At 33.2% G+C, this 22,498-nt stretch overlaps 3 protein-coding genes across 5 annotated transcripts; 2 read left to right on the top strand and 1 right to left on the bottom strand.

Moving 5' to 3' along the window:
* Window positions 1-13: 13 nt before the first annotated feature.
* On the bottom strand, window positions 14-2,263 carry LOC105156300 (salt tolerance receptor-like cytoplasmic kinase 1). Its single transcript, XM_011072397.3, has 2 exons — window positions 1,726-2,263; window positions 14-768 (listed from the first exon to the last, which is right to left on the bottom strand). The coding sequence occupies exons 1-2, from the start codon at window positions 2,093-2,095 to the stop codon at window positions 116-118; spliced, it is 1,023 nt and encodes a 340-aa protein (XP_011070699.1). The 5' UTR covers window positions 2,096-2,263; the 3' UTR covers window positions 14-115.
* A 5,122-nt stretch (window positions 2,264-7,385) lies between these two features.
* On the top strand, window positions 7,386-11,741 carry LOC105156081 (RING/U-box superfamily protein). The gene is made up of 6 exons (XM_011072119.3): window positions 7,386-7,837; window positions 10,347-10,481; window positions 10,560-10,596; window positions 11,095-11,151; window positions 11,264-11,378; window positions 11,468-11,741. Exons 1-6 carry the CDS (start codon window positions 7,611-7,613, stop codon window positions 11,596-11,598), a joined length of 702 nt encoding a protein of 233 aa, XP_011070421.1. The 5' UTR covers window positions 7,386-7,610; the 3' UTR covers window positions 11,599-11,741.
* A 1,939-nt stretch (window positions 11,742-13,680) lies between these two features.
* Window positions 13,681-22,226, top strand: LOC105156080 (protein NTM1-like 9). Of its 3 annotated transcripts, XR_002286611.2 has the most exons (8): window positions 13,681-14,311; window positions 15,743-16,047; window positions 18,083-18,382; window positions 18,494-18,865; window positions 19,124-19,474; window positions 19,699-19,968; window positions 20,428-20,613; window positions 21,388-22,226. XR_002286611.2 is itself a non-coding variant. In XM_011072118.3 (7 exons), the coding sequence occupies exons 1-6, from the start codon at window positions 14,134-14,136 to the stop codon at window positions 19,963-19,965; spliced, it is 1,773 nt and encodes a 590-aa protein (XP_011070420.1). In that variant the 5' UTR covers window positions 13,681-14,133; the 3' UTR covers window positions 19,966-19,968; window positions 20,428-22,226. The 3 variants fall into 3 exon arrangements, 2 of the variants coding, with proteins under 2 accessions (XP_011070420.1, XP_011070419.1); XM_011072118.3 differs by having other exon boundaries at window positions 20,428-22,226; XM_011072117.3 differs by lacking the exons at window positions 20,428-20,613; window positions 21,388-22,226 and having other exon boundaries at window positions 19,699-20,083.
* The last annotated feature ends 272 nt before the right edge of the window (window positions 22,227-22,498 follow it).

Here is a 22,498-nt window from a genome sequence, read left to right as displayed (position 1 = left end):
TTGCAAAAAGAAATCAAGAATCCTAGCTAGCGCTGTTCCTCATCTCATCATCCATCCATCTACAACAATCCATGAGCTCACAAACTCACACATTAACAAGTTTTTTTACACCTATTTATGAAACCTTTTCCTCAAATAGCAAAGATAGAAATGGAATTTTGCTTCTCATCCTAGTCAAGATATTGGCTGCGGAAGGCCTAACACTCGGGGAATCACTAACGCATATCGCTGAGAGTGCAGCCATGGCTCTGGCTTCTTCCAAGTCGACCTCTCCACGAATACGTCGATCCACCATTTCTCCCACCTTCTCCACATCTCTCAGCATCGGTCCAGCCCTCGTCGCCAAAGCCTCTCCTCTCCCCGGGCTGAATGCTTCCATTCCAGTTATGAGTTCCAACAGAACAACCCCGAAGCTATATACATCATTCTTGTAGGAAGCAAGCCCTGTTTTCAGATAGAGAGGATCGGTATAGCCCAGAGAACCTACCATCATTCTTGAGTTCGAATCTAGGAGAGCCACTGTTGAAGATAATCCCATCTTTGCCGACCCAAAATCGCATAGTTTGCAGTTGAGGTCCTCGTCGAGCAGTATGTTAGAGGCTTTGATGTCGCCGTGGACGATGCAGTTGCGGTGGAGGTAGGCTATGGCCTGAGCTAGTTGGAATGCTATGGCCATGCGTGTCATCCATGGGAGAAAGGTGCTTGATCCGTGGAGTTTCTCTTGCAAATTCCCATTGGGGACATACTCCAGGATCAGTATGCCTTCTTCTGCATGTAATCAACAAGAACTGAGTAAGTACCATCAGCTGCTGGAAAAGCTCTATGAAATGACCAAAATTCTTACCCAAACCAAATCAATCATAAAACAAATTTAGTCTATAAAATACGCGCAAAATCATATATTTTAAACGATATATAAATAGCATTATCTTATAATATGATTCGAATTGCTATGAACAAATAGGGTCTCACATAAGTTTTTTTTTTCTTACTCATTTTCTATATCACATAGAGTAAATTGCATTCTTTTCTAAACAAATATGATTTTTCTATGGAGTCATTGTTCAAATCAGAACTAAAAAGTTGTGGATTCGAGTATTATGAATATTTAATTTTACACTAATTTGTTGTTTCTGTATATCTGTTAAATATATTTTTTATTTTAAAACTATTTATGTATTTGATCAAATTATAAATCTAAATATATCTAATCATGTAAAGAATTTTGTCATACAAAAGAAAGAAAGATCTTAACTATTAGGGAAAAAAAAAGTATATTTTTACTTTTTCTCTTTCCTCCTTATTCATGTACATCATATCAATGTCACATTGATATGTATTACCGACGATTTCATTTTAAATTATAATTTATTTTTTTAAAAAAAAGAAAATAATGCTGATGTGTACATTAAAGTGTCAGAAAATTATAAAACAAATTGAATTTGTCTTGAACGAAAATTCTAATTCAAATTAAATTAATCGAATTAAACCAATTAAAGTATAAATGTGATACAATTATTAATCATTTTTCCTTAACAGTATATTAAGTATGCTGCACTGTCATATAATTGATCGAAATTTAGTCTAACGAGGTCTGAAATATAATTTCCTGACTTGAACCGTTAAAAAATCTTAGTATATTTACTATGTGAGACAAAAAGCATATTTGAATAAGAATTTTGGGATGAAAGAAATAGAGAAAAGGAAACATTGTTACGACAGTACCTCGATCGTCGCAATAACCAAGAAGCTTGACAATGGTGTGATGTCGGAGACGACGCAAGATTTCCAATTCCTGCCTGTACGCCCGACGACTGAGACGCTGGCTGCCGCATTGCATCTTAACAGCGGCCCTGGAAGAATCCGGGAATTCCGCCAGATAGACAGTGCTGAATCCTCCATGGCCGATGACGACGGAGAACTCCATCGTCACTCTCCGAATCTCATCCCAAGATAACCACATGTTAGAACTATGCTTGCGAACACACGTACTAGTTTCCTCTTCCTCTTCAAGATCAACGGCGGCGACCCTGTCGGTGGCGGCTCTCTGTCGCCTGAGTTTGAATCTCAGAAGAAACTTCGGCAGGCGGCCCATGATGATAATCAATTTGAACAGCTGAAATCGAAAGAGTAATTGCGGAAATGGGGAGCCGACGGTGGCGTAGTCTAGGCCCTGGAAATGACGAGGAAGGTTGGTTGATATGGCGTAGCCGTACACTTTATTCAAAGATTTGATGGACTGAGCCGACTGACCTTTAAGTAGAGTACTATAAATACTAGCAGTCCATCACACTCGTGATTGTGTAAAATTTAAAAAATGATAAATTATAATTTTTTTTTTAAAATTTGATATAATAGCAAATACTTATCGTTATTTAAAAAAATTTAAATTTCCCGCAAATAAAAGATAATTCTGTTAGCCCTTCACGATGAAGTAAAAAATACTATTTTATCCTTGCTGATTTTTTTTATAAAAATAAAAAAGTATTTATAAAAATATAAAAAAAATTGAGAATGGGTAAAATAAATAATTTAGAGAGAATATTAGTTCATAAAAGTATTTTAAAAAATTATAAAATATACATAAAATTATAATTTATAATTCAAAATGACATTTTGGCTAGTTCACTATAAAAATTAGATGAAAACCTAACAGATCGGGCTCGTTGTTAGACGGATGCTAAAATTAGGGGAGTACTTGTAATTTTTCAAATAATGATACTGTATTTATAATTGTGCAAAACCGTAGGAGAGATGGTTGTAATTTACCCTTTAAAAAAAAAGTAATATTTATGGATTTGATTACTATATATAGATTTATAAAGAAAAAAATCATTGATTAGAAACTATATATTTTTCAAAAAAATTAATTAGTGGAGAAATTCTCGGGATATTAAATAATATTGGATTTTTTAACTTTGTATATTAATGATTGTAAAACAAAATTTGGATCCACAATAATTTAAGAGTGAAATATTTTCAAAAAATTAAAATGACATCAGTAGTTATGATTCTCTAGCTAGACTGGTAATTATGACTTCATGTAGCAATGTAATTAATATAATAAGACTAAATTACAACGAGCTCTCTTAAATTTTATCATAATTATAAGTATCTTATTGTTATTTGAAAAATTACAAATATCTTATAAAATTAATGGTTGTCTAACAAATACTCCTTCGTGACAAATCATTGTAGGGAGATATATATTAAACAACTATTATAATTTTAAGAGATATTTATAATTTTACAAATAATAAAAAAAAATATTTGTAATTATAATAAAATATAAAAAAGCTCATATATTGTAATTTATTCTAATAATAATGACAAGGGTATACATCATTATCTCGTAACTTTGGTGATTTGACGTTTTCATTTTTTAACTTTCTAGCGTAGTATTTTTTTATTTGATATTTTTTAAATTTTTGCAATTTCGATTCTATTTCGCTAAGTTCACCTTTCTCGCTAGAAAGATGAACTTCGACGGAAAAATAAAAATTAAATAGTGAAAATTACGAAACAAAAATACTAACTTAAATTATGGAATCAAAAATATATTTATAAGGGTATAAAATTAGTAGAAAAATAAAAATATTTGGTAGAGGGCCGGGAAAAGACATGAAAGGATTGGTGGGTGGGGGAAAGAATAGGAAAGGATGGTGCACCGCCGCGAAAAGATGAGGTTCCCATGCATGGATGGACCCTACAGAGAGACAAATTGACGGCTGGCTGTGTCCCCGTGCGGGTTTGGAAATACTGATGTTTGACTAATTATGATGGAAGGTGAAGAATTGGCATTTGCCCGCTCCGCCTCGTGCATGCATATGCATGGAATTCCAATCTCATCATATCATTTATCACTTCAAACAACCACCCATCAGCATCATATCCATACTAATTAATTAAGCTTCTAATTGTTTTTGACTAATTGCGACCTAATTAATTACCCCAACCGACACAAATTTTTGGATAGAGATTTATATGTTTTTGTGCTTTTGGTTATAATTCTTTATTCTTGAAATAAAATAGGGGGCTCCACCTAAAATATGGTGTGATGACATAATTCGATATACGATAGTTATGTGTTAGGAAATCAAGAGATTTTTGGATTATATATCTTTAAGAATATTTATCCTGTAACAAGTTATAACTCATATAATCAATATATCAAGAATATTATAATTTTTAAATAAAATATGAAATATTATCCGTACAATTTGAAGAATCTTTTAAAATTTTAATATTATCCGTACAATTTCAATTATCACGAGAATGTTATATTCCATTTTAGTAAATGCAATATTCCCAAAATAAAAATTTTCTATTACCTCTTAAATATAATTTTCAAATATTTTTATAGATTTTCTATTAGTTTCTCACTACTATAGAATTTAATTAAACACTAGTACGTATAATTAAGCACTTGGTCAATAAGCCCAATGAAATTGAGTAAAATAATTATAGTAAAATTAAATCTAATAAATCTAGTATTGACTCCTTATGGGCCCATTCAAAATTCCACGGAACACGTTTATTCTTTGGTTAGCACTACATGGACTATTCTCCACCATGGATCGCCCGTGGCTACTCCATCTTACTGGGAAGTGCGTCCTTTGTGCAAGGGGTACTTTAGAGACACATCAACATCTGTTCTTTACTTGCCCTTATGCTCGGCAATGTATACGACTATCATGTAGAGAGGTCCGATTTCCATGGACAAACAGAGGATGGAGTATTGACGTATTGATTGCTGCAAGCAGATGGCGGGGAAAGCATGTTGTTAATGCGTCTTATCGAAATCTTTTGGCATCCCTGGTTTATCACATCTGGCATAAGCAGAATTGTAGGAGATGTCAACAATTGCAACGATAAGCATCAACTCTTACTCGCCTTATTCTAGATGAAATTAGATTATGCATGCTTAGTGCTGAGCTACCTAATAGAATTAGTACGATTGCATTGTGTAGATTATGTCAAATTCCATGGCGCACGTATTCGATCATATAATTGTATAGTTTGTACATTTTACACTTAATAAAATTTATCTTTATCAAAAAAAAATCTAGTAATTTAATTATCCAACTTAACATTCTTATGTTAAATATGACATTTAATCAGGCACTAACTTAAATAGCCAAACTCATAAATTTTTTTGATTAAACACTAAATCGAATAGAATAAATTACATTAGTAAAGACACTAATTAAATAATAGAATCATACAAATGTATACTAATTACTGTTATATTGTTATTTTTATTAAAAAACAGAAAATAGTAGAATTTGTATAATATAATTTATATATAATATAGAATTTGTATAATATAATTTATATATAATATAATAATATATTAATAGTATAATTTCTATATATATAATATAATAATATATTTATAATACAATTTCTATATTTATAAAATTAAAATACAAATATATATATATATATATATTTAGAATTTAGTTATTCGGTTGGTACAGTTACTTGAACCAAAAAAACCATATCGATTTTTTAAAAAATTACTGAAAAATTTTCAGTTCGATCGATTTTTAATCGGTTAATCGAATTTTGCACAACCCTAGCTAAAGGTGTCCCTGGTACCACCTGGAGAAGCTTGAGTGTTCCTAGATGCTCCCAAAGTCTTTTGCTTATTCAAGTTGTTGTTTGAGGAGATGTTTGTTCACGATCCATTTATAAAAAATAAAGAGCTAATTATATTTTGTCATTCGAATTATGACTGTTTTTATACTTGTCATCTAAATATTTTTTTGGTGTGTGTAAATTTGCTATCTCAATTTTAAAAAAATTTACGCTTTACCATTTATAACTGTTTTGCAACCAAGCTTTTTGGTAAAAAACATTACATATAGTACATATGTGATATTTAAGGATTATGTGATTTGATAGTTTTCATATATGCATAGCAAGTGATTTTTTTCCTATAGAATAATCAATAAAAAATCATTATATATGACAAACTGTAAATTTTACAAAATTAAAATGATAAATTAATATAAAAAAAAAGTTAGAATAACAAAATTTAAAAACGAGCATAATTCAAATGAGAAAATATAATTTACCCAAAAACATAAAATAGAAAAACAGTTCCCTTTAACAATTATCTAAGAGGTTTTGATAAGCAAATAGTGTTATGTAGGTCAATACAAAATCCAAATTACCACAATCACATTCACTCGAAATTTTCAGTTTATCATAATCCAAAAGCAAAACCTGGCCTTACCCAAAACAGTGGTCTGAGACTTTTGTCTCCCCAATTAAAAGACACTATCATCCCCCACATACCTATGTTGATTGGTGAATGTTGATACTCCATAGTAGGGTGTTTTTAGACTATTCACAGACGTTTAGTCGCGGCCGTTTAAACTTCTTGCTCACTCTGACTTTGACTTTGACTTTGACATTGATAATAAATTAAATCGGATTAAAAAAAAGTAAAAATATCTAAATATTTTAAAATTATTATAAAACTTTAAATCGAGTTGTACGTTTATTATTAAATGTCCTCACAAATTCCCAGAGATGAAAAGTGTGGAAGTAATTATTTATTATTATTTTTTATATTATGTAATTCGTTATATTATTTAATATTTTAATTTAAGAATTAATTTAATCTATTGATAATTCAAATCAATAAAAATATTTAAATGGGACAAAAAATAATAAACTGTTATAACAGTAAACATATACTTACATTCGTCGGAGTCGAACTCACAATCTTTTGAACGTAAATTAAGTATAAGCTCAACATAATTAAGCTCCGAATTTAAATTTTACTCGTGATTAATTTTTTATATGCTAATTTTTTGTAACCAGTAAAAATTACTATATTTAAATAAAATCTTCTGAATTCAGTTTTGTAATATCATTCAAGATTATTGAGTTGGTAGTCTTGAATTTTTAATTATCAACTATCAATATATTAATTATATTAACATCCGATATATAATTAAGGTTTAAATATATTTTTGATTCCATAATTTAGGTCACGTAGCCTTTTTGTTATTTAGCTTTATAAAGTAATATTTTGGTTTTATATTTTTTAAATTTTGTAATTTTAAACTTTTTTTCTCTAAAGTTCACCGTTTTTTTCTCAAAAAAATTGCATGTGCCTTTTAGATAACATTTTAAAATTGGGGATTTTTGTTCGTATTTGTTAGAATTTGAAATTCATCGATATTTATCAAAATATGATTTAAATTAAAATAAAAATTTTAAAATATAAAATATAAAATTATCTAAATATATTTAAAATATTTATTGTTAAGTAATTTTAAGAGAGTTGATTATAATTTATAAAAATTTAAATTATGCACGGAAAATTGAACATATTGAATGAAAGTAATAAATAAAAGCAGTAGCACACTAGAAGCGTGGCCCGATCTTTTCACTTTCTTTCTGCCTGTGTGAGGTAAATTCCACAACAAACTCTCATCTACTCTGATTCCATTCTGCTTTCTTCTTCTCTTTCCCCCTTTTGCTCTTCCTTCCAAATCCCTACTTCTCTGTTTCACTTCTCCTATTCCAAGCCCAGTCAACCGATCCTCGATCTATTTCTACGCCAATTATCAGTTAAGGCCGAGCTGAAGTAAATGCAGAATGGTGGTGGTGCTGCTACTATGGCGGGCGAAACCGATACTGATATTGAAAAGCAGCGGACTGATGGAGGGGAGGACGGTGGCGGATTGAGAGAGAATATAGCCGGAGGTCAGTCCCAAGACTTGGTTGAGAAAGTCATTGACGTGGTGGTAGTGGTGGACTGCCCCGACAAAGGTGAGCCCCAACTCGCCAGAAATTCAACTTCTCATGAAGAGTGCAGGTATATTTCTCTTTGCCACTTGCGTAAACTAGGAGTGGTTTCTTTAATTAGTCCTTGTTGGTACGAATTTGAGTGATGGCTGGAGATAGTTATGATGGATATGGCATGAGATAGACTGAGAAAATTGGACTAATTGCATAGATAAGAAGTAAGTTTTGTGGGCTCTGATCCTTTTATAGAAGTTCACCGGTGTAGTTGCATATTGTCTGCAGTGACATATTTGCAAAACATGAAAATTGGTGATTAAATTATGGGGACGAGAGTAGTATATGATTTTGGATGTTTGTGAATTGTTTGAGATGGAAAGGATGTGTACTTCTGGATGTAAAAATAATATTTGAGTGGGGACACTATTGTTTGTTTATAAATTTTCATCGGAAGAGTTGCAAAGGTCACTTTCAAGAGTGGTGTATCTTGTGTGTGCATGGGTAAAAATGTTATCTGTCAAGTAAATCAAAAAATTAACAAACATTTTAGAGCCACTGTTTTGTTTCACTGATGTTTGCGCTATCTTTAAGTTATCTATTATTAAAGGTAATAAATTTGTATCCATCTGTGAGGTGGACATCATATAAGAAAATATGTTTTGGGATGCTGGTGGTACTGACTAATCCTGGGTGTAACCATTGTCCATGGAAACTTTGACAAATTTAATAACCTCTGATATCTGATAAGTCTACATGATGCGTCTTTTTACTGCTTCAACAAAAGTAGATGTAAAAATTGGACAAATTAGTAGAGCTTCTGAAGAAAACAGCTGAATTCAACTTTATGTAAATCAATACCCACTTGAGTTTTACACAATCAAGTGGCTGGTCTCCTCCTGCTTGTACATTTTCCGGTCTCTCTACATTAATGAACATGTGATTCGCAAGTTAGTGAAACAACCATCTGGCCCTTGATTAGAACTATCTGGCTGGGATTGCAAAAAGACCTAATCTTGATGAATATCTATAGGATATGTGTTTTTCTTTTTTCATTGCACCTGTGTTTCACAGCAATCATAACAGTAAGCCCTCCCTTGTCACCCATATGGACTCACCCTCATTCTGTCGGTCCAATTTAACTTCTAGATATGAGGCTATCCTTTTATTGTTTGAATGCACTGTGACATTTTATGCCCAACCAAGTAGCTTGAAGTTTCACACGCACACTGGTTTCGGAAATGCCATATAAAGTTAGCACATGAAAATAGATGAAAACATACAAAAGGGAGTATCTCATTTTCTGTTCGAAAGGGTTTTTACTAGCTGAAAGAAATGATCTTAATTAAGAAGGCTTTATCAATTCATTTTGTCTAATTGAAACAGTTTGTTAAGTGGTACAAAATAAGGGTTTATACAGGAATAAGTATTGAGAGAACAAAGAAGGGTGTAGTTATGATGTCATTTATGAGGCAGTATGTCTGCCTACCACAATATTTTCCTTGCTGAACGGAGCATGTTAGAGGCTTTCAAAATCAATCTAGACCATTGCGGTCAAGAACACTGATGATCGTAGAAATTACCTCACCACTGCACCTTTAGGAACGCATAATTTGAGAAGTTAATGACCTTTGGATATTGGAAATCCAGTTTGATGAACAATGTCCATAATTAGAATTTTGACAGCTGGAGGGTGTAAAGTGGACTCTTCCATATGAGAAGGCATATCCATAATCAGTGAGGGCTGGTGGGTATTAAGTGGACTGTTCCCTGTAATAAATAAGAGCAGCCATACTCAGAAATGGCTAACTTCGTCAAGTTTAGGCTAGAATCTAGCAAACTACCAACAAAGGGCTCCAAATTGGATCTCCACTTTCCATGTTATGTATATCTTCCTAGATATTATTCGTACCATCTCTATACAGAAGAGGTTATTACTGTAGCAAGATTCTGCCTCACGAGGTGATTCGCTAGACTTACTAACAATGATTTCTTTTCTTTTTTTCCCCCTCAACCTCCATGTTTGTATTGTGGAATGGATTGAGGTGTCACCTATAGCTGAAATAATTTAGTCATTGATGATTTTTCATTGATTGCCGAAATTTGTCATCCTGAACATAGTGATCACATGGAGCTGGGGTTTATTTCAATTGTCAATCGCATTCTCTTGTTAACTTCTGTGGTAGTGGTCGTTTGTTTTTGATTTTGGTATAATCATTGTTTAGTAGACAAAGAACAGCTTCAATTATTTTAATTATTTTTTTCTCCTTTTTTTCTGAAGGGGCTTTCAGCTCCTTCAGTTAAATGGAGGTGGTAATTTTGCATTTCTGAACGAGTCAAATTATTATCCAAGCTTGTGTTGCTCCAAAGCCTTTATAATGGAATCAGATTTTAACTAAACAAGGATGATATGAATATCTTTTCATCAGACAGCCAGAGGAAACTTTAATCTACTCCATTGTCAGGAGACATTTTTAAAATTCAAAAACCTCGATTGACCGTCACCTTTGTTGAGATATTTCTTCTACCTTTTTTTCTTAATAGAACCCATCTTAATGTATTATTATTATACTTTCCTTTTCCAGGGTATGCCAGGAGGAAACTGAAGAAGTCTTGATTAATCTTGGATGCCAATGTAGAGGTGGGCTTGCAAAAGCACACCAGTCATGCATAATCAAATGGTTCAATACTCGAGGTTCAAATAAATGTGAGATATGCCAGTAAGTCTCTACTTCTTACTAAATAATTTTAACTTAACACATGGGGGATGATGATGAGCCTCCACATTTCTCATGTAGGCAAATAGCAGCAAATGTATCACCTCCTGATTCCCAGGCAAGTGCTGGTACTTTTTTGGTTGGATCAAGAAATTAAGATGGAATTTATGAGCATTTGAAATCTTTTTATTGTCTCTTAGCTTTATACATACTCAGGTAGCTGCATTTCTTTGATCTTTCAGTCTAACGTTGATTACAGTTTTGATCATGAGCCTAGCGTCTTTGGTGTTACTTAATTTCTAGCCTATGGAGAGCATCTGTTTGGTATATTTGCTGACTAAAGTCATGCCTAGTGAATTGGCATATCAAAGTTTGGTGCAGTGATTTACTCTGTTTCCGTATCTTCACTAAAGTCCAGCAGAAATCCAGGCATTGCTTTGTTAAATTATCTGCTAGAGCAATTGTACCATGTTGTTTCAGTTGCTTCTGTTGTTGCTGAAATTGCAATGCATCTGTGTGAAAAGTCCATCCACGAAGGATTAAGCCTCTTGCTTAGCACAAAAAAAATTAATTCCTGGTTAATCACTCTCTGATTTGATCCTTTTATTCGTGACAGACAAGTTACTGGATTTGGAGGGTTGATCCAGCCTTTAGAGCTCAACAGCGCGAAAGGGTAAAATAGCCGCCATATTTTTCTGGCTGTTAATCAACTTACAAGCAGTTCAAACTATCCTGGCTTAGAAGACGACTACTAAGTTAGTTATTGATTTAGTGCTTTATGACAGGGTTGGTTTAGTCCTCTTTGGGTTGCATTCTCGATTCTTATTGGTGGTCTTTTGCTGGATGTGCTGATTTCCGTAACCCTTGGTGTTTCTGCCCTCCCCGTGAACATCATTATTGGTACTGATCTTTTCCACTCGATGGGTTTAAACAGATTCAAAATTCCACTACACATACCTGTTTGCAAAACTGAAAAGTATATGATGCAGGAGTGATTGTCGTGCTGGGACTTGGAACAGCTCTTCGTCTTGCCCTAGAGTTTTGCCAAGAGTGGAATGTGAGAAGAGTAGTGCAAAGGGTGGAAGCAAATGCCAGTCTCGGTTATCATCCTGCTTTGTAGGTGAAACTTGTATATATAATGTACTTGTTGATGCTTGCTTTCATGTGAATTTATGATGTGTTGTATTGTAAGTTAAAATCATTGTGCATGAATGCAATTATGTTCTTTTGTGAGAGATCGGTCTCCGACTCTCCTCCTTCCAATCATTATCATTTTTGCTACCATTCTTTCTCTAGATTCAAGATTTGGAAGGTGGATCGTAAGTGTTTCTCATCTTGGTCCTGTTGTATTTTTGTAGTGAATGAGGCTTTTGTTGTATATATTGATCCTCATCTTTTGTGAATACAAAACTAATGAGCCGTTATTTTGGAGTAGTTCCCATTTGTGGTTCTCGATAAATTCCAACAGTTGAGCCCTTCTCTGTGAAGTTGTAATAGAGCCGTAAATTTTTGCAGTTTCTGTTTTGAGAATTTTCTTTTAAAGAACAAAAGAAACTTACGTATGTACAAAACATGTTCCGCATATCCTCTGTTCATATAAATCTGGGATTTTCTCTGTTTTTAATTTAGTCATTTGTTCTTATTATTCTCCTTCAGATAGGGATCTCCTATAACATTTTTACATGTAATTTTCTTAAAAATTAAAAAAATATATCATTAAACTAAATTATAATTTAAAAATAAGATGCATATTAATCATGCGTCAATGTGCCACAAAAATGTGATACCCTGACGTCGTACCATACTCTACCACTATTAACATTCTACTGAAAATATACTTCTTGACATAAGATTTTTTGAACTCATAAATATATTATATGATATAATAATAACTCAAAATCTTAAATTGAAATAACTTCCCCATAAGGGCTTGGTTTTAATATTGTTTGTTAATAATGATATAAGTCAATATCAGTTTGGGATGTCTATGGAATTTACATTTTTCTTCCTAAGGTCATGTTTAGTAGGTTAGAATATATGGATTGGGTTGAATATTCATGACAATGCCCCGTTTACTATTTCTTTACGAACCCTATTGGCCTCTATTGCCCCCAGATGTTATATCCCATCAAAATTGGTGGGATTCTTATCATGTCATGGGCTGCCACCCCTGCACTTGTTACCAATATTCTTTCTTGTTTTCTTCATTTTATCCCTATTTTTCTCCTTATTTTGCGGTGCTTTTTCGTTACAAAAAATTGAGAAATTTATGAGTAACGAACCTTCAAACATTGATTTTATTTATCCGCTTCTCCATTGGAATTTTAGTTGGACAATTTCATGTATTTGCCTCTCATCTCATCTCGTATCTGTAAAGTTGTTGAGTGGAATCATCATGTATTCGGAAATAATAAATATTAATAATAATTTTGGACCAATGACCTTATAATCCCTCATAAGTCATAGCAACGACCAACTTTGAGTTTAATCATTGAAATTGTAGAAATTGAGTTAGAGATAGTAAACAGGATATTGCTTATCAATTCCCATCAAATAATGTACCTCATAATCCTACCGCAATCTTAATGCTAACAAATCTATCTCACTTAGTAAACATGGCCTAAGACTATATTCTCTCAAGTTGTTTGATTAAAAGCAAATATGGAAAAATTACACAGTGTTCTCCCTTCACATTTAGTATAATTACATGGATACTTCATGTGGTTTGAATCTAGTAATCCATACTATTTGTTCACATCTAACATACAGATCCTCCAATTAGTCAAAATTCACTTAATTTGTTGACATTAATAAATTTGATGAATTTTAACTAACAAAGAAATCTGTTCGTCAGTAAAAAATAAACGTCAGAGATATTAAATATAATTATTTAAATTTTACGTATAATTACATCAAGTTTTAAAAAAAGACAGTGTGATTATTCCTAATTTCTTTCATTCATCATGGAAATTAGAAGAATCAAGAAGGCAAGAAATCGAGCGCTTTGAATTTATACTAATATAGTATATGCAGTGCCACATGTGCCTTTTTATTTTTTTAGTATGTTTTTTTTTTTTAAATTTTAATCAAATTTGATCAAATTCATAAAAATTACGTTGGCTAGATGTACAATTTAATAAATATAATTTTATTTGATGGAACTTGATTTTAGTAATAAATTTTCCTTAAGAAACAACACTAGAAAAAGAAAAGCAAGTTTGGGGTTTGAAGTTGAGGTCAAAGTTTGGTGGAACGGCAATTGAGCTGAAATTGAGAGTTGTTCTATGGCCAACAATTATGGAGGATTACTGCGACGTTTCGCTCATGATCATCGTAATTTGCACTCGCATGGGAGCGCGTGTGTGGGGGCGTGGTGTTTGGATTTTTGAGCTTAAATTAGAGCTGACAAGAACGTGACGAAAAGAGGCAGAAAAAGTAAATCGGATTGGAGTGAGGGGGGAAAGAAAAGGAGGAAAACAGTGCGGCGGAGTGGAGCTCGAGAAGTTTTTCTTTGCTTTCTTTGCTGTGATTTGCTTAAATTCTGGGGCTGTTGCAGTAGCATTCTTTTTTCTGGACGTAATTGATTGATTATCTCTACTTCATCCTGCTTGAGATTTGGGGGAAGTTGTGGTGGGTTGATGTGGATGATGAAGTGATGAGTTCATGCGGGAACACGATGAAATTGGAGGCTTTGCCTAAGGGGTTCAGATTCCGGCCGACGGACGAGGAGCTTGTCAACCATTATTTGAGGCTGAAGATTAACGGCCGTCATTCGGCGGTTGAAGTCATCCCGGAGGTTGATGTCTGTAAATGGGAGCCATGGGATCTCCCTGGTATGTTTTTCTTCATCTTTCTATGTCAGAACTCACTGTCTGTCACTGGTTGATGTGTGTCCTTCTTGTTTTTCTCTACACAATGTGTGTCCATGTCTTGATTTTTCTTGCACACTCCGTTTTCACCGCACCCCATCTCTCTGGAATGGCAAGAAACACGATATGCAGTACGGAATTTGCAGTTTCGTCCTGTATCTTAGGCTTATTTACGTTTTCAGCAAGGATTAAAATTTCCTAACATTTTCACTGAAGCTAAGGAAAAGATCCTATTTTCGAAGTAATGAAAATTAAAATATGGGATATTTGCATAAATTCGTCAGTTTCCTGGAAATTTTATTTATTTCTTCATTCTCCAAGAGCACTTTTTGTTTTTTCAGGGAACCTTTTACTTGTGCTGATTTTCTATGGAACTACTGTGTTCTCTTTACGATGATATGTATAAGATTTCTTAATTTTCGCACGCTATTATGAATATTTTACTTGAGTATTAATCAATGTTACTCAGAGTTCTTGTCATGCTATATGTGCATCCTTTCAAATTAGGCCCTTTCCCTTTAACAAGAAAAAAAAGAATATTAAATAAGACCCATGCATATCTATATATAGTTGATTTTGAATGTTACTATCACAATACTAGGAAATTAGTTTATGCTGAAAATAATTTAAAGTAGTTAAGATCAACATATTTAGACCAAATAAGCCATCTCTTATTTTGAAAAATTCTTTTAATGACCTTTTTATATGTTTCTTTAGTATCATAATCTTTCTACATTGTTTCTGATGTATTTTGAGAAGTTTCTAGAATTCCTCAAATCGAAACACACTCGAGAAAGCTAAGAGCCTCCTATAATCCAGGACTGAGGAGGTTTTGTCAGAAAGCTAAGACCCTCCTGTAAAAAATTTATTGGGACAAGTGATCTGAAAGAATGCCTGAATAGGTCTCCTGCAATAGCTATAACAATTCAAAAAAGGAAATGTCTCTTGTAAAAGCATTCATCACATTCAAGGGTTCATGCTTGGAATAAACAATGATACCATGCACTATATCCTTGGCAATGAGCAAGCGATACTCCTACATATATTTGGTTGATATTAGATTCAATCAGCTTCACGCCATGTTCTAAACTAATAGAAAGATGATTTTTCTTTTAGCCACAATGAACAATTTTCTTATGGCACATCATTCGTTTCCTAGTTTGATTTTTCATGCATTGTTTTTTCATGAAATTACATGGAGCCGAACATGAAGGTGCATTTGGCTGAGCCTAATATATATGTAATAAGGGTGACTGGAATTTGTTGAATTCCTTTATGGATTATAATGCCCTATCAGTGGAAACTTAGCTCAATTGTATTCACAGACATCTTTTGGCCTTTTCTTTTGAATGAGCAAGTGAAACTAAACCTCATTAATTCTTTGTTTTCTGTTAGCACTCTCTGTGATAAAGTCGGATGACCGGGAATGGTTTTTCTTCTGCCCCCGTGATAAAAAATATCCAAATGGGCATCGCTCTAATCGGGCCACGGAAGCTGGTTACTGGAAAGCCACAGGCAAGGATCGTACTATAAAATCTCGCAAATCATCATCTTCTGGTTGGGCTAATCCCCACTTAATTGGCATGAAGAAGACATTAGTTTTTTACAAGGGTCGTGCTCCTAAGGGTGAGCGTACGAACTGGATAATGCATGAGTATCGTGCAACTGAGCAAGATCTTGATGGTACTGCCCCAGGACAGGTCAATGTTTATTTCCACACTCTCTCTCTCTCTTAGATACACACCCCCTATACACTCACAGACATATACAAACATGCCCTTGGAAATATTCACATTCACATCATGTTTCATGGACATATAGACTTCTTTTGCGCCCCTAGTACATTCTTTGCAATCTGAAAATTAATGTGCTAACTCACACTGATATCATTTGATCATGAAAATCTCTTTCGCTAGGATATCTGTTGAATGATCTAATGTTTGACTTCTCACATTGAGTGGGGGTATGGCGTTCTGGAATTCAAATTTATTTTTGGTATATGTATACACTTCTTCAAACTGATGTGTAACATGGAATACCTGCTTCATCTCAAATAATATTCCATTTGTATCAATTCACTGCATTAATGTCTAAGTGAGGATTACCCGAGTTGAGTGTGCAGGTTTTCATATTCAAAACTCTTCTATTCTTTGCAAGACTAATGCGAGAAACTTGATTTCGCTTTTATTCCTGTTTCACATTAAACTCTTGAAGTTAAATACATGTTGAAGAACTATTTACAATTGGTGATTGTAATCTACTGAAACTTCAAACCCTGCTGCTTTGTAGATTATTAGCATGAAGGGGTTTGTCCTTGATGTTTGAATGTTATATTATTCTTGACTGAATCAGTTAGTTATATATTTTGATCAATTGCGATCTTTTATCATCAAAATTGAGGGGAAAAAGTCATCGCAAAAGGTCCAATCACATCTTCATACTGAAATAGTTGAAGATGTCATTTTCTTCTGTTTTAAAATGGATACCATGTTTCATATTTAAAATGGATTATGCAATTTGGCAGTATACTCACAAAAACATTTATATAGAAAAACAATATAACAGTTATGCAAAATTTATTTTTAGAATGTCACACGCTAAGTTTCTTACAGTAATTTTTGAAAATCAAATAAGAAGCGATATGACTTTCATATTGTTCAAGAAAAACCTTATTAGGATGTTAGTATTACTCTGTTGAGATAAAAGTTATTCAATAAAATGACAACATATTAGCTTTATTTTCAAAAAGTTTACATGAAATACCGCCGATGTATCTATTTTTTGAATAGAAAGTATCAACTTTTTTCGATGTATAATAATTTTCCTTAATTTCTTAGAAATAAACTGTCAGGCTAGTGAATCCATGTGAATAGTGCTGAGTTTTGAAAATTATGTTACTATTTAAATGATTATAGTTTAAATTAGAAATTTTGGATTAGTAATGCATAGATGTTTGGAGTATGAAAAAGAATAGTTTCATAATTTTATCATAAGTATTTTACTTAATATTATTGATCGAACCAAATTGCTAGACCATACAAAATTTCATATTCTTAAGTTAGAGGTGCAATTTAAGTATTTATATGAGTACATGGGTTTAAGTGATGTTATTAACCGGAGGGGTAAAAGTGAGACAATGTAGAGCAGAGGGCGGTAGAAATGTATATGCATGTTTTAATTTTTGAAATTAAAAAGTTCCCACCTTCATGTTACTTTGAGTATGGAAAGCATCAATTTTTTCGTATATTATATATTATGTATTTATATATAAATCTGTAGTTTTTTTTTTTTTTTAAATTAGTTAATTCGGTAAACAACCGAATTGAATAGAATTTTGTTCAATTTGGTATTTGGTATACCATTTTGGCGCACTGAAGCCACCACTATAGCCTTATTATACCTTCTTAGCAATATAAATTCCACAATAATCAGCCACTGTTTTTTCTTTATCCACTTAGAAGTAGAATCTATTTATTTATTTTTCTATGCATCGAAAAGTAAATGGTGTTCTGAGGCATATGTTTAAGTTGTTAGCGAGATTATGTATTGCTGGACCAACCTCTTTACGGTCACTGCCGAAAGAATTGAAATAGATACAGCAAGCAACAGTTAAAAGGAATCTGCATAAATCGTTTTCCTAATAATGTCACTTGGTCTGCACTTTTTTTATTGAGACCTCCCTTTCTACTTATTTACCCTTACAATAAATAGTCAATTCTCTTTCCCGTGCTCCAGGGAGATTATGTCCTATGTCGCTTGTTCCACAAGGCAGATGAGAAGTTATACAATTCGAATTATGATGAAGTTGAACGTTCTGGATCGTTTCCTTCTACTAACAAATCATCTCCAGATGACATATCGTCAGATTTGTTTCGAGAACCTCCAATGCTCGATACGCAAGTTCTAAGGGAACCGGAGGACATAAAGAAGTGGTGGGCAGATCAGAGTGACTGTATGACTCCTACTAACCTAGCACCTGTTGAAAGCTGTGCATCTGATGGAGTCAATCACTCAGGAGAAGAAACAGCTACGGAGGTAGAGATGAATATTTGAAATCTTTTTGGTCAACATCTAGTATCTTTTCTGTCAGTTTTAAGTAATCAAGGAATGCAAATCCAGATTAGTTGTTTTGGTCATATTTATCAGGTGTATGCGCCATTAAGAGAAGTTTCAATGTCTGAAGAAGCTTCATACAGTCAATTTGATGACAAGGTCTTTGATGCATTGAAGTCGCAGAGTTACACTGATTTGGGAGCTTGTTTAGGTTCTCCCTTTGCTGATGACTTTGGTAATGAACAAAATGGATTGCATTTTCAAGATGGTACATCTGAACAGGATGCATCCCTGTCAGACCTATTGGAAGGCCTTCAGAACCGGGGAGACTACAGCTGTGTTGTCACAAGTGAGAGCTTTAATCCTGGGCGCATTGATGGTCAAGAACACACACCATCTGCAATATGTAAGGTGAATGATTGTAAACTTCATGGCGGTACAGATATGAAAATGGTCCAACCACAGGTAAAAAGCATATAACCTTATATCTTGCATACGTTGCATTTCTGTTTTGTCTTTTAGTTGCACTATAGGATCTAGCTTGACCGTCTTTTGAATAAATAATTTTATATCCCGATTCTGATTAACATTAAATTGCAATTCTGTTCTAAAACATGATTCTATCTTCAGATATTTAGTTTTGTTTGCATCTTGAAACTATCCAGTTCCAGTAGGTCCTGAATGGAATATCTGATGTTCATAGCGAACTTATTCTCTGTATAGGGTCAACTATGCCCAAGTTTTCCCCAAGAAGTGCCATCTACTGAGAATTCCCAACCCAACTATGCTGTTGAAGAAGTCGATTCATCAGCCAATACAGTTAGGCACTCGTGCTACAAACCGGTTGAGACAGTTTATGATACAAATCCCATAAAAAATGATCCTATTCCTGTTATTGAGACTGGAATCAAGATTCGATTGCGTCAGCCACGAGATCAACCTAGTTTTGAGAAACCTGCAAACCAGGGAACTGCTTCAAGAAGAATCCGTCTGTGCACGGGTTGTGGACCAACATCCATATCTTGCGAAAAGTCCAAGGGTGAAAAAGATGAACCACAATCACTTGTGATGCAGGTGATTTCCATTTATTCATTTGAAATTGTATAGACTCGTATATTTACTTTTAGAGCCAGAGACAGTTAATTCAAGCAAGCCTACTGCTGAAGTGGACTTATAGATGATTTGCAACATGTCTATATCTTTGTCTTTCTGAACAATCATATAATGAATGTAATCGTGAGTGATGAAAACACGTACTTCTCCTCATTTTTTTTTGCTTCTTCATCTGTTCTATGCAGGCTACCAATGATATTGATAGAACTTCCAACTGTCAGGAGTCGGAAGGTAGAATTCTGTATGAGAATAAGAAGACTGCTGAAACACATGATCCAACACTAGCTGTGAAACCGGGCCTAGCCTCAATTAAGTTATCAGAGAAATTGCCTGTTCACCGATGTTCAGATTATTTGAAAGAGTATGGTGTCAGCACATATCTAGTTATAATCATGTCAGTAGTTTTTCTTGGGATGTGGATATATCCCAGCTTGCATTCCGTGCATGGTTGACATGTAAGTTATCCGATCCATTCTTGATTAGTTTTATTATATAGTTCCTTTCTGTAAGTATCATGTTAGGTATTAGTGAACTGCATGCTTGCTTGTATAAATTTTTATCTTGTAGAAAGAGCATGATATCTAAAACTTAGTTAATGTTGCATAATAAAAATGATACTCATGGTTAGTCTTAAAAATCAAATTTGCTTTAAAACTAACAATTAATGGACCAGGTAGTTGGATTCATATTCTCGTAATATGATGCCGCTTTGGAGCAAATAACGTGTGATAAGGGAGTTCCTAAGAATCCTAACCATCCAACTTGTTCATCTCTTCTAACATGATATTGAGTCCGCACGAACTAACATGTATTATGACGTTCTACTATTATACGATGATCTTTTGAGTATATAGTGGTGTAGCATGAACTTCATGTCGTATTCCTTCTTGTTATATCTTTGTTGCTTTGGTCAGGCAAGTCCATCTCTTGTCTCTCAATTTCAAAAACTTTGATGACTTTGAGTTTGCTATATGGAAGCTGAGAATACATGTCCGACAGCAGTTAACCTGCTTAAGGTGGTTAGTGTCAAGCATTCGGAGCACTTACATAATGATCAGGACTGAGAATACTGCAATTGGCTAAATTTTGCAGCTCTTAAGGTATGAAGTTTTGTTCGTCTCTCTGTTGACAAAATATATCAGAGAAGGTAAGGAATATACTGGGGCAGAGAAGCTGGAAACTAGGACTTTGTTTGGTTCTATAGGTGTTATTCTTTATATTTGGTTGATAGAGAGAGAAAGATGGTGACGTGTCTGCATGCGATAATTACATTAACACCCCTGACATATGGTCTGTTTATATAAATCATGTTTGCCTTTTGGATAATTACACATACACCCACTAAAAAAGGCAACATCATTTACACAAACCGTCCCTGATTTTTGAGAAATTATACATACATTTTAAAAAAACATCAACATTATTACATGAACCATATCTGTTTTTTGGTTGTCGTGGTGGGTGGTTTCTGTAATTATGTAAAAGATATGGATAATTTATATAAACATATCATAGGTTAGAGAATTTAAATGTAATAATCACTATGTGTATTCGCGTGTTTTTGATATGTTTAGTTTTTTGTTTTGTATTAGTGTAAGATAAACAAATATAAGTTACAAAAAGTGAAAAGAATAGAATGAAACATAGGTTAAAGTTGTGGAGTGGAGTGGAGAGGAATCAAATTGTGAAGGCTAATTTGATTTGGAGTAGAAGAGGTAAAGTAAATGGAGGAGATGAAGGAATATAGGAATCAATACTCTGTCTTTCTAAGTGACAACACGAAAAGTACACCGTTGCCCTTTGTATTCCTTACCGATGCTTCTTCTTACTACACCATTATACTAATTATTATTATTATCTTTGTTCTTTAACAGATAATCATTATCTACATGGATCGCCCTTAAGTTGCCCGGAATCTATAAGAAGGGGGACGATTAAGTGGTTCAATAGTAACGCTTTATTTATGTTAAAAATAGGTCACCAGTTTGAAATGAGATGGAAATAATTTTGATCTTCTTAAAAAAAAGACAAAAGGAAAGAAAAAAAAAAGGAAAAAATGATATGCATATAAGAAAGGGTAAATTATAGCTATTCTTGTTGAAATTTGATATAATTATGAATATCTTCTCTTTATTTGAAAAATTACAAATACCTTCCTGAAACGAAAAATTATGTAGTCCTTAGATGGTGAGGTGAATATTATTATTTTATTCTTATTAAAGTTTTTTAAAAATGAAAAAAAAGGACTTGAAAAAATATGAAAAGGATTCCAGGGCGGGTATAATAAAATTGTAGGAAATATTGACCCATAAAAGTATTTTAGAAAATTCTGAAAAATATATAAAGTTATGATTCATAATTTGAAAGGGTATTTTGATCAGTTTATCACAAAAAGTGAAAAAAAATCTAACGGAAGCTAACGGGATGAACTTGTTGTTAGATGGATGTTAAAATTACAATAGTATTTATAATTTTTTAAATAATTAGAAAGTATTTGTAATTATACCAAATTTTTAAGAAGGTGGCTGTAAATTACCCTATAAAGAAACCAATTCCAAAGTAGCTATGTAAATTGCATAGTTCGTAGTGTACATAACCAATGGGTTGTGATAAGCTTAAATATTTCTACTGATGTAATGACTCTTTATTTCAACTGATACATGTCATTTTTTAATGGTCACTATAATGACACTGTAATTTTGTGACTTGTGCATTTTATCCTTCATTTTTTTGGATTACAAAAGAGTTCGGTAATTTTTTGGCATTTTTAAATTTTGATTTTTTTGGTCCTAAATTTTGTAAAATTCATCGGAATAAATTATGTGCCACATAAAAAAATTAATATGGCACATGATTTATTTCGGGGATATTTTTTTTGATAAAGGTAAATTGCATAAATAGATAAAAAGAGAAATACAACAACTCGGTTCAAGCAGTCGAGGCCCCGTTAACCAAGGGATCCTCCAAAGGTGGTAAAGAGTACAT

Source organism: Sesamum indicum, linkage group LG2 (genome assembly GCF_026168435.1).
Source record: "Sesamum indicum cultivar Baizhima isolate 11 linkage group LG2, ASM2616843v1, whole genome shotgun sequence".
In the NCBI taxonomy this organism is placed as follows: domain Eukaryota; kingdom Viridiplantae; phylum Streptophyta; class Magnoliopsida; order Lamiales; family Pedaliaceae; genus Sesamum; species Sesamum indicum.
The sequence above is the reverse complement of the archived record's forward strand: the minus strand, read 5'-3'. Positions and strand labels throughout refer to the sequence as shown.